Source organism: Centropristis striata, chromosome 5, assembly GCF_030273125.1.
Source record: "Centropristis striata isolate RG_2023a ecotype Rhode Island chromosome 5, C.striata_1.0, whole genome shotgun sequence".
NCBI lineage: Eukaryota > Metazoa > Chordata > Actinopteri > Perciformes > Serranidae > Centropristis > Centropristis striata.
This window is the reverse complement of record NC_081521.1, coordinates 34,199,634-34,212,612: the sequence shown is the minus strand read 5'-3', so window position 1 is coordinate 34,212,612 and position 12,979 is coordinate 34,199,634. Positions and strand designations below refer to the sequence as shown.

At 38.7% G+C, this 12,979-nt stretch overlaps 1 protein-coding gene across 1 annotated transcript; it reads left to right on the top strand.

Moving 5' to 3' along the window:
• The first annotated feature begins 3,155 nt into the window (after positions 1-3,155).
• On the top strand, positions 3,156-12,269 carry LOC131971058 (putative helicase mov-10-B.2). Its single transcript, XM_059332335.1, has 23 exons — positions 3,156-3,480; positions 3,581-3,686; positions 5,440-5,621; positions 6,014-6,110; positions 6,203-6,344; positions 6,474-6,720; positions 6,821-6,934; positions 7,237-7,417; positions 7,512-7,654; positions 7,735-7,911; positions 8,359-8,471; positions 8,621-8,817; positions 9,025-9,122; positions 9,291-9,388; positions 9,473-9,571; positions 9,692-9,791; positions 9,881-9,998; positions 10,560-10,751; positions 10,895-10,966; positions 11,056-11,181; positions 11,267-11,355; positions 11,465-11,577; positions 11,677-12,269. The coding sequence occupies exons 1-23, from the start codon at positions 3,347-3,349 to the stop codon at positions 11,736-11,738; spliced, it is 3,000 nt and encodes a 999-aa protein (XP_059188318.1). The 5' UTR covers positions 3,156-3,346; the 3' UTR covers positions 11,739-12,269.
• The last annotated feature ends 710 nt before the right edge of the window (positions 12,270-12,979 follow it).

Below are 12,979 nucleotides of genomic sequence, written 5' to 3'. Positions count from 1 at the left end.
AATGAATTGTAAAGCAATTTGACCTGGTTATCAGGTTTCTCCGAGTCAGTTTCAAAGTTTCCATGTTTACAATCATTAACACCTGCTGATAAGTGACAACAGAGGAAAGCAGTTACTCATTTTATGGTTAAGAAATGTTGTGGAACAGGAAATGATGAAGTGGCGAATATGAGGAAGCAGATGTTTTATCTGCTGTGTTTTATTGCCTGGAACAATGAGATGACTCTACATACTGTAGTCGAGCCAGTAGATGTTTGTGTATATGTAGCATTAACCAAACAGTTGTTTAAAAGAGGATTATGATCATGTAGTGGCCAATTTCTGCTTTACATTATATGTAATGGTGAATTTATGGTTTACTGTGTTACCTGTTTACTGTGCCACTATGTCACTTTTATGATACTATCGATCTGTCGTACTACTATAAATCTGTAATAGGATAATCAACTTCATTGAAGATATGGTCACAAGTTATTGGATATGATATGTTAGACTGTCCAGCCCTGATGAGAGACACTGACATTGTTATCCATTGTTTATTGCTATGCCTTGCCCATAAGTGGCTGTTAACTCTGCACTCTGTATGTACTAAGGAAACCAAAACTTAAAGAACTGAAACCAGTTTTAATGAAAACATATCTGTATTTAAAGAGTTTTACACTTTTACACAAGACAGATTAATGGAGTCAGTTGTAACATTGTTTATGATCCGTTCATATCATCTGGGCTACGACCAAACTAAAATGTGAACTTCCTTTTTTTGCACTTAAATATTTTATTTCAGGGTGCTTAATTTTAAATTTTATAGTAAGCATTAATTTCTTTCTTTTTTAAATCATATTTGTATTATTATTATTATTATTATTAAGTGGGTTATATTTTCCACCTTAAAAAAATATTAATAATGCCATTATGCATTTTTTGTATCAAAGATGCTATACTAATAATGCTAATAATAATAACAGCGGGTGGCTGTGGCTCAGTTGGTAGAACGGTCGCCTATTGGTCGGAAGGTGGGTGGGTCGATCCCTGACCATGGCAGCTTACATGTCCAAGTATCCTTGGGCAAGATACTGAACCCCAAATGGCCCAATGATGCTGCATTTATTGGTGTATGAATGAATTCCCAATGGTGGTAGGTGGCACCAGTGTGCACTGGTAGCCTCGGCTAGTATGTGTGTGTGAACGGGTGAATGAGCGCAGTCTGTAGTGTAAAGTGCTATATAAGTGCAGTCCATCCATGTTGATTTTTTTTTTTTTTTTGGCATTTTACATGCTTTATTGATAGTGAGAGACAGATAGAAAGGGGGTGACAGAGGGGAGGACATGCGGCAAAAGGGAGCTCAGGCCGGATTCGAACCCCGCTCCACCGCAGCGAGGACTGTAGCCTCTATACATGGGGCGCCTGTGTAACCCACTACGCTACGGGTTCAAGTTGCTCCTTTCAGGGTGGAGGTATTAGCACTGATAGGTATGTCATCAGCATCAGGAGCTTCTGGCCTTCATTGCTCAGAGCAACACCTTTGTTTCATTTACCAAACTATTCTAATCTCCACTGCACATTCTTACAATCCCCACTAAATTATTACAGAGTCTGTTAGCTTTAAGAATTTGAAGTTATATGCATTTTGACGGACAGCTTTCATTATTGTAGCTTAGTTATCAACTTTTATGTAACTGCATGCTCACATCACAAAATGTTACAAACACAAGGTACCGTTTCTATTTGAACTCTATTTAAGTTGTAACCCTGTGAACCCCAAGCTGTTTTAGGACGTTTTTTCAAGTCCTGCAGCTCTATGGAATCAGCACAATCATGACTAGAAGTGGGAACAACTCAAAAATGTATTTTTGTGCAAAATAACACAGTTATAATGACATAAATCATTCAAAAAAAAAAGCTGAATTTCCCTGTTTCCCCCCTCATTTTTATTGTAATAAAATTTAATTTATAAATATACAACACTTTTCCAAGTGCCACAAGTGTCATGAATATTGGAATTAAATTGGTCTCCACATGCTATACATATTGCACTATTTGCATTTTTCCAACCTCTCCTGTCCTCTCCTCTCAGCTCTGTGTAAACAGCCTGCTGTTCTGTCTGATTTTCAGTGAATATTTGACCACACTTGACCATTCGTCTCAGCAGAATCAATCATGGCTTCACAGTGTCGCTTAGGGGCAGAATTTAATGTTTTTTAACAGGATCTAGTTATTCCAAACAAATTTTTGGGTGATGTTTTAAATGAGAAATGTAGAATAAAGTGATTTTAACAGAAATCATTTTAAGCTTTTAAATGGAACCTATGACCCAGAAAAGGAGAATTCAAGTTCAAATTCCAATGATAATGCCTGTTTTAACACTTTCTATGATAGATGAAAAATAAAATCAATTTTAGTGATTTATTTTCAAGAGAAAAGAATCAGCAATGAAAGGTAAACGACGGCGACTCTCCAGCTGTGTTAACGGGATTGTATCATGTGCTTTTTGTTCTCAATGTGGCTTTCCATTTCAACTCCAATAATGAGATCACAAATGTTACTCTCCATTTTTACTTACTAATTAAGGCATCTTATTATGGGTGTGCATATTATGACAGGCCATGAGAGGATACCTCAATTAATTATAACCCTCTTTCAGTTTTTATCTAAACCTTGTGAAGTTATTCCTATGGGGCCATACCAACACTTATGTGCTGTTTAAAAATATATATGTATAAAATTGCTGTATTAACAGACAGTAAATACTGTTTTTCATGTCATTGTCTTTACCATTATAATGATAATTATTACAATCATTGGTGTTGTTTATATGCCCAATAGGCAGCAGTGTGATATCCTGATGTACTACTGTATCTGTGATTTTATTTTGGGCAGCTATTTTTGCAGGATGCCCCAAAGTCTTTGGAGAGTGCTTTATAGTCTATGGGAGAGTGATGGATTGTGTTTCCCTCCGGCGGGGGCGGGGCTGTGTCTCTTCAGCTGACAGATCATCCAAATTAAATGTTTTTACAGCTCTCTTATGACTATGACTATGTGTTTGCAGTTTCGCTTTACTCATGTCTCTTATCATCTTTAAGTTTCGTTTCTGCGAGCGGACTGGGTGTGAGGGAGCACCTGCTTTACTCAACCGTGCTGCACCGTCTCAGTATCACCGCTCAGCATCACTTAATCACGCCCCTGCGGACTGTCCCGGCAAGGAAAAGGAATCTCAGTCTCCAGGATTTTATCTGCCATGCAAATATAAGCGGAGTTACTTAGCGATGTAACTGTGAACATATTTAGAAGACTAACCCAGACGCTTTATTTTTTTTCTTTGCATCTTGATCATATTAATTTTGGATTATGGTTAACATTAAGTTATCTGTCCGCGTCCAAATTGGACTCGAGTTCTTTGAGTTTCTGAAGGAGAGCGATCGAGCGTCCATCACTGATAGATTAGAGCTAAGAGATATTTACAACACCGAGTTCAGAAGCAGGTAAATTGCTCCACATGATGGAAATTTGTGCATAGGACATCTACACGTATGTTTGATAGTTTTATGAATGTTTCTGAATTTAAATGGCTTTGTGTTTTAGGAATGTAGAAGGAAGCAGAGATCCAAACTTCGGCTCAGTCCTCTATGCCCTGAAGACGTCCAACAAAATAACAAGACGAAGGGACACTATTCGCTTGAACTCCACGGTATGCACTTCCGCATTGTATTTTAGTAAACGTATTCTATTTTAATATAATTTAAAATACATGCATGGAAATGATGATGGAGAGTCAATGTGCAGTCATTAATGTCTATTTTACCTTTGCGTTTTATAAATATTAGTTGCAGTTTGTAGTATTTCAATAGAATTTGAAATCACTTAATTATGAACCAAAATACTTGACAAATCACTTGAAACAAAATCCAAAAAGGGTTTACTTGCTCTAAGTTAAGGGTCAAAGTCTTCTACATATCTGACCACATTATGCATAACTAATAGATCACAGGGTCAGTTATTTATTTTTATACTTAAACATGATCTACTGTTATGGAAATATTAAGTCAGATATTAAAAGGGTGTTGCCAGAGTTTGTTGCTTAAGCTCTGATGACTTGCAAAATGACTCTTTGTGTTTTAGCAGGGCAATGTAGCTTCCTCAGAAACAAAACTTTTCGGTCCGAGTTAAAGCCCTCATGAATGTCTTAGGTGTGCTGCTGTACTTATTTATATATATATAAACAGTATAGGGGTAGATTAGATATCTCTGTGGCCAACACTACACCATGATGATGACTGCAACTCTAATTATCATCACTTGTATCTCTGAGATAAGAAAGTCTAATTCTTTTTCCAGCCAAGGAGACTCCTTAAATGATAGAGCATACACCCCCTCATATATGTAAGCTTCTTTTATACTTCTATCATCATAGTTTTGTGAATTAACGACACAAGAAACATGTATCAGAAAGATATTAGACATGTATTATACATATTTTTTATTAGAATGCAATCTATGAACTATAGTAGACACAATTCACATTATTTATCGAACGATTAAGTAGTTTATGGATGAGGAAGTTCCACACTTTTCTTCATATTTACAACTTTTTGGCTGACAGGTGGGTATACTGTAAACCTCCAGAAAAAGAAGGTAGGTATACCCCATATACCTGCATAAAACCCCCACTACACCACTAGTGGTGACTGCAATTCTAATTCTCAGAGAACTTTTGCTTTGTGTGTGTGTGTGTGTGTGTGTGTGTGTGTGTATGTGTTTGTGTGTTAACATGTGGACTTTATACCGAAACAAAGTCTGCTTGGCTGACCCCCAACCCCTAACACACACACGCTCACACATGCACAAACCTCTTCCTGCAGATCACTAAGTTGCCTGATATGTTGAGTGTATTTTATTAATTAATTTATTGTGCGTAGGTACACATATACCACTATTTCTACATATATGTATATGCCTCTGTGCACATCTCTGCATGTCCATGTAATTGAATCAATTTAATTATCATTAGCTGTGCATGAAGACATACATAGGCACATATAGAGATATGTATATCTATATGTATATATATTTGAAATAATAACAGAGGTTTAAATCTATGTTTAATCGTTTAATTGTTTGATTCATTTTAATTCAGCTCATCAAGTTTTAGTGCTTGATATCAAGTGTGCAGTATTGTTCCACAGGTGAGAGAGCCTGACTTTTAAATATGGAAGAATAAAAGTTGAAGTGAAGTTGAGTCTTTTTCATCCTTTGTGCTAGTCCATGTGTTTACGGTGCATAATATTGAGATATTACAATTACATATTTTAGTATTAATTATTGTTAATAAAAGTTTTATCCTAAACCAAATTTAAAAAAAGTCATACAGAGGATCTTGAGTTCTTTAACAGTTGAATTTTCTATCCGATGTCAACATATTCATACAGTGATGCTCTGCACAGGTCAGAGATCTTTTTCTGGACCAGTGGACTTCACCGAGGGGACCTAGGCCAAAACCAGTCCAGAATGGAGCTGCCAGTCCCGGGACAGTTCAGAACTTAACCTCTGGAGATCGGGCAGAGACTGGAGTTAGAGCCCGAAGGCAACTTGCCAGCCTTCTGATGGGCAAATTAAAGGCAGACAGGTAAACAAATAACAAGTCCGCTTTCATTACCATGCTCCCAAAAGACTTTTCCATAAGCGTACACTGCAATGCAATACAAGAGAAAACCGGAGTGCATTTTTGCTTTATAGACAATAAGCAAAAGTGAACCAAGGGTCCACTTTGGAGTACAGGCTTAATGTACTCATGTGGTGTGGCAAAAAGCAGATGGGAACGGTAATGGCTACGGTTGTTATTGGGCTAATAACAGCAGTCCACAAAGTTGTGGATTATACATCATGAAATGCTTTTGTTATTAACTTTTGTCACAGACCCTAAATTCACTACAGTGTTCCTTATCTTCCGCCTGTGTGAACTCTCTGTGCAATCTTCAAATCTGACAACATCATAACCTACTCTTTTTGCCTCCGCAGGGCTCAGTTCATCTCTGACAAACACGGAATCCGCATCGACTCGGACCATCTGTTTGAGAACGGGAAACTTCGATTGCGCACGGATGGCACATGTGAGGTAATACTATGAAACTTCAGAGTTCTTGCAAGACAGTCTGCTGAAGTGCATAAATATATTATACACAGGGTTTTTTTGTCTGTTCTATACAGTCTGTGATAAATCTGAACGTGGAAAACACAGGAACAGAACCTGTGTATTTCACCTACTACACCCCACTGCACTGGCTCAGGAACTTCATCCTGAGGGACGAGCAGAACGTGACCAAGACAAACCCTCTGTGTCTACAACCAGGTAATGGTTCACAAACATCACAAACTAGTTGACTTTTAGTTGAATTTATGATGCTCAGCTGAGACAGAATTTATGGACACAATAAACACCTATAAAAATAATAAATATTATTACCTGTTCTATTCTCAGGCGCCAGGTATGAAATCCAGGTTCACTTCCAGTGCAGTTTGGTTGGTTTCTATCCAGCTACTCTGGCCTTCGAATTTAAACCAGACCTGCAGGCTGCTGCCTTCCACATTGTGCGCTTCATTGAGGCTCAGTGTATAACTGAGCTAGGACTGGAGCTGGCACCTGTGGCGCCCTACAAACCTCGCTCCCTCCCTGCCTGGACTCCTGAAGGAAACTTCACGATTGAGGATGGCCAGCGACCTGAAGGGTATCACTGTTCACTCATTCACAGCGATGTTAAAAAAATGACATGCTGCATGTCTCCTACTAATGTACCCAATGTTTTCCATTTTGTCTCCTCTTACCAGGCTGTCAGTGATGCAGCTACAAAATGTTATTGAGCTAAAGCTGTATAGAGTACCAGCATACATTAACGAGCTCATCCAGTCACTGCAGGAGCCTACATGCTGCTACAGTCCAAGGTAAATTTGTTTTTTAAGGTGGGGTTGTATTAGGTACTTATGCATAGTCAATGTATTGCTCTTATCAAAAACACTAAACACCATTGGCCAAAACAGAGGGTTGCAAGTCTGCAGTCCCACTTAAAAACATACAAACTATCCCTTTAAAGGCATTTAATGCAAGTGTAATGACTATGGAAAGAATAACCTCACTGATATATTTCTCATGTGATTTTTTTGTTTTATAAGTCACTGTGTGGCCATTACAAATTAAGTTTATATACAACTAATTTGCAGTGGCAATTTTCCTTGTGTGTATTCAGACTGACCGTGCTGAAAAGACCCCTGAGCTGGGAGAACTACACTGAGAAGTTTCAGCTGATGTTGTATCTGGAGGAGCTTCAGATGGAGGTGGACATCAAGAGATACAACATCCCCAACAGTGACAAAGAATACGCCGTCATGACCAGAGACCGGTTCAACAAGAAACTTCTCGTTCTAGAGGTTGATATATGCTCGCTTACTCACTCATTCACTTGCAGTGCCTGCATAAACACTAACTAATTTACTTCTTTCCTTGCTCTTTTTCACCTGCCAGGTGCCTGGTGTGTCTGAGAACCGCCCATCAGTGCTACGGGGGGATTCACTGCTGGCGTATCCTGCAGGACAGAACAGTGTGAAGTACCGCGGCTACGTCCACAGTGTGAATCGGGACAGTGTTAAACTCGGCTTCAGCTCTAAGTAAGATCAAGACGTTACAGTGACATACAATAATTGAGAAATTAAATAAAATATTGATTTGTCTATGAATTTGCTTGCAGATTGCTGGATCGCTTTGTAGATAACATGAAGTTCCACGTCGAGTTCGTTGTCAACCGTATGACTGTGCGTGTTCAGCACAGAGCAGCTGAGCTGGCACCTGTATTCAAACTGAGAGAGGTGTTGTTCCCTGCTGCACCTGCTGACTCCTTTCAGCAGCCGACACTTCCCCAACTCAGGTTCGGCATACTAGCATATAGACTGTGTATCTTCATACGAAGTTCATTGTTTGGCTGGCCATTTTTCAGCACAGATATACTATATCCATGCCCGTATAACAGAAATGGCTGTGCAGGCGTCTCCAAATGAGCCCAATGCATATTCGCCTATGTGCACACGAAAGAAGCATGCTCTAGCTTAACACTCACTTTTTCCTGGATTAAATCCATTACAGGCGGCTGTCTTCTAGCTAAACCAACAAATACAGAAGTACATTTTAGAGAGCTTTTTCATAGTTTTAATTACAGGATAACTTTAGTATGCTAACAGCACTGATCCAAAACCAGGTGCCTGTTTTACCTGATGAGTGTACGTGATTCACTGTTGGTGTAAACAGAACGGCTGACTCTCTACTTGTAACTCAGCTCTCACATCATACCTCTGTCCCTCTATCGTTCTGTCCACAGGCTGTTTGATGCAAAGCTGGAGGGTAACCCACAACAGTATCAGGCTGTTCAACACATTGTTGCTGGCTCATCCAAACCTGCCCCTTACCTGGTGTTTGGCCCACCTGGAACTGGTACAGCAATTACCAGCATGTTACTTTGTCTCTCAGTCTTCAGTAGAGCTGTACTGTTAAAGCTTTTTTTTGCTCGATCTGTTATCTAACCAGCCGCTGACAAAGCCAATAAATTCAATGCACTTAATTCTGATGGTTCATCTGTTCAGGCAAAACTGTGACTCTAGTGGAGGCCATCAAGCAGATCGAGAAGACCCAAACCTCCTGCCACATCCTGGCCTGTGCTCCCTCCAACAGCGCTGCTGATCTGCTCTGCAAGAAGATTCTGGATCATGTGGATGAGCATAAAGTATTCCGCATGTACGCCAGCAGCCGGGACCCAAATTATGTCCCTGATGAACTAAAGGTCAGTGGCGGTGCATTTGATCATCATGCAATGTTTGTCAATCGATGGTTTTAATGCCTCTTGATTTTAATGCCCTCTTCATTCACAATGCTCTGTCGACAAATGATATAGTGACTATTATTCCTTCAATTTGCTATTAATTCCTTTGGAATATCTCTGATATTGCTGGAAATGGCACATTGTCACTGACATTGTGGTACCTTACAGACATGCTCTAACCTGGTAGGGGAGTGCTACCTTTTCCCTGCTAAAGAGAAGCTGATGGAGTATAGGATCATGGTCACCACCCTGTTAACCGCTGGAAGGTAGTTAGTGACTGTTGCACACTGCAGCACTGATAAACTTTACATATTTACATATAACTTTACACAGATACACTTCTGTGGGAATAAAACTTGTTTATAGCTACCTTTGGTATAGCTGTCCCTTTGAAATAAACAACAGATAATGAATGCAGTCTCTGATCTCTGCAGGCTGGTCACTGGAGACATTCCTGATGGACATTTCACGCACGTGTTTTTGGACGAGGCAGGACATGCTGTGGAAACTGAATGTTTGGTCCCACTGGCAGGTAAAGAAAACAGTGTGTTTTCTGCAACTCTACTGAGCTTCTTTTGATGTTTTGGTTGATTTTTTTGTTATCTGTTGGATAAAGGGCTGCTCGATGCAGAGTCCGGTCAGGTTGTTCTGGCTGGAGACCCCAAGCAGCTTGGACCGATTCTCAGATCCCCTTATGCAATAAAATATGGCATGGGTAAGTACAGATCCACTCATATGTTTTCCTGTTCATAAGACTGAGGGTACATATTTTTGTTAGCCTACACTAAGACTTTAACTTAAAAACATCATTCTGCTCCACTGTCACTGTCTGCAGGAGTGTCCCTCTTGCAGCGCCTGATGAATGACCCTCTGTACGGGAAGGATGATGGCGTGTACAACAATCGCTTTGTCACCAAACTGCTGCTTAACTACAGGTGTGGTAGTGGAGATGATTATGGCTCACTCCTTGACATAAATAATGTGTTTGATTTTGTATGGTTTGATTTTGTTTTGTCTTTTTCAGGTCCCATCCTGCCATTCTTAAGGTTCCCAATGAGCGATTCTATGACGGAGAGCTGCAGTGTTGTGCGGATGAATATGCACGTAACCTGTACTGCGGATGGAGACACCTCAAGAAGCAGGTAATGCTTCTTCTTTCATTGCACACGTAAACTGTAGAGTGCAAATGCAAACAGAAACAGATCATTTAGAAGTTAAAGCATGAAAAATGTCTACCAGTACGTCTGCACCCCAACACTTAATTATGTCTTTGATATTTAATATAATGTGGAGCTATTTAATTCTCATTCTAGAGCTGAAACCATAAATATGGTTAAGCTTTTATTTGAATGACAAATTTCCAGCTATTTTTATAGCTGATTATCATTTTTATGAGCAACACTGTCAAACATTTGCTAGTTCCAGCATCTCCTAAGTAAAGATTTGTGAACTTCTGTTTAATTTTTTGATATGTCAAAGAACAATTTATCAAGGAAATAATTCCTATAACTAATACTGATACTCACTTTCAGGTGTATTCTCATCAAAGGACAATACAAATAACATCTCGATTAATTTTATGATTTTAGTGATGCACTTTGTGGATGTTTTGGAGACTTTCTCCCACCTCACAGCAGCACAGTATTCAAAGTTCTTTAATACAGATATAATAAGATATAATTTATATCTCACATACCTCCTAGGGCTTCCCGGTGATCTTCCGAGGCGTGACTGGTATTGATGAGCGTGAGGCCAGCAGTCCTTCATTCTTCAACATAGCAGAGGTGGAGGTGCTGATGGAGTATGTGAGGAAACTGCTGGAGTCTGATGGCAAGAAGGGCCTGTCTAAGATCTCTACCAGGGACATAGGCATCATCGCCCCCTACAGGAAACAGGTCAGAATTATTTTTAATACACAGAATATAACATTGTAGTTTATTGTTTTTGCAGATTTATTTAGTCTGTGTACAAAGAACACACATTGAAGTGGGATAATATAATTATATGTCTAAAAGCTGGAGCTATTTCTTTTACACAGGTGCAGAAAATCCGCAAAGCCCTGGAAAAAGTTGGGAGAGACTTTAAATTTAAGGACATGAACTACCTAAAGGTGACAAAACACTTCACAAAAAATCTGTTACTTAAATGACTATTTAATTACTGATTTTATATGTTAGACATACTGTATGTGTGTGTCAGGTTGGTTCGGTGGAGGAGTTCCAAGGTCAGGAGAGGAGAGTGATCATGGTGTCCACAGTTCGGAGCAGCCCCGACTACATGGAGTACGACAAACACTTCAGCCTCGGCTTTGTCAAGAACGAGAAGGTATACAACATAAAAACATGTGCATATGCTGTGTATGTACTGTATGCACACACAAAACAGGATTCTGACACAATTTTTTATCCAGAGATTCAATGTGGCCGTGACTCGAGCCAAAGCCCTGCTGATCGTGGTGGGAAACCCCAGATTGTTGAACCAAGATGAAACCTGGGGAGAGTATGTGTCACATGGACGTTTCTACTGTCAGAATACAAATACATATATGAACATTTAGATTTAAATTCAAGACAGTAGACTGATAATATTATTCTTTATCTCTCTGCAGGTTCATCAATTACTGTCGAGACCAAGGAGGCTACGATGGTGATGAGTATGTAGAGGAAGAGGAGGACGTGGTGGAGAGACTTGCCAACCTCTACATCAGCATTGACGTTCAAGGTGACAGACATGCATCTTTATTTTCTTCTCTATCAGCCCTCAAAATTAATCATTTTCAAGAGTTTTTTAATTGTCTTTGTGTGAATCTTTTCTTACCAGTGGAGACTGCAGAGAGCACTGTTCAGCAGCTCCTGGACCCCGAGTGGAGGAACGATCTGTGAGGGAAAGAAGGGCACAAACTTCTACGCTGACAACAAAGTTTCTACATGTTCACAAATTCTAAATATAAGGCTTAAAGTCACCTATCTTGTTAGCATCAGGTTATAGTCTTTTTTAAATGGCTGCTAGATGAACTAGACCAAAGACTCAGGGGAGCTGATTCATGTTTGGAGCAGAGAGTTTGTCTTTGGCTTCCTCAGTAGATTGCACTTTACTGACACTGGACTTGCTGCGAATGTTCCTCCTACCTGGCTAAAGTGTTGTTGTGAAAATTAATTTAAGACACAAACATTTTATTCTCAGGGTTTGTTATTAATTAACTTTTCAACTTTGCTCAAGCATCGCTGCTCTTTTAGGATCATGAAGTTTTAGGATTCATAGATTAATTTAACCATCTGTTCAGCAGGGGTCCGTCCATATCTGTATGTCCCTGCAACCAACCTATTTTCAAATGACTATCTTGCATTAAATGTTTTTAAATTATTAACCAAATTAAAAATGTTTCATGTCTATTTGGAACTGTTTTGTATTTTCTGAAGAATAAAAGTGTTTTTAAAAAGTCACATGGAAGTGCTATTATGTCATCCTCGTAATCAGGCTTTTTTGGAAATATAAAGTTCTACAAACAATGGCAGAACATGATCGTAAATGCATTTACAAAAGATAAAAAGCTATTGCAATATTTTTGGTTTTGCAAAAATGGTCCAAAAATAGATAATAAATAATATATAATAAATAATAATTAATTATTATAAATAAAAAAGCAAACTAAACCAGTTAAGATTACGTAACACAAGGTGGATTCTATTTTAACTATTTAGGTTAAAACCCTCAATGTAGCTTTGCAATTTATCTCCAATAATGAGATCAGTAACGTTACTCTTCATTTTACTTACTAATTAAGGCATCAAATTATGTGTGTGCATTATGACAGGCCACGAGAGAATTCATCAATTAATTATAATCCTCTTTTTCAGTTTTTATTTAAACCTTGTGAAGTTATTACTATGTGATCATACCAAAATCATAAGTGCTGTATAAAATGCTGTTTTAACAGACAGTAAATGACTGTTTTTCATGTTATTGTCTTTATCATTATGATCATAATTATTGTAATCATTGGTGTTGTTTATATGAACAATAGGCAGCAATGTAATATCATGATGTAGCCTACTACTGTATCCGTGATTTTTTTTGGGCAGCTGTTTTTGACTGCGGTTATTATCCGTATTACAGGATGTAT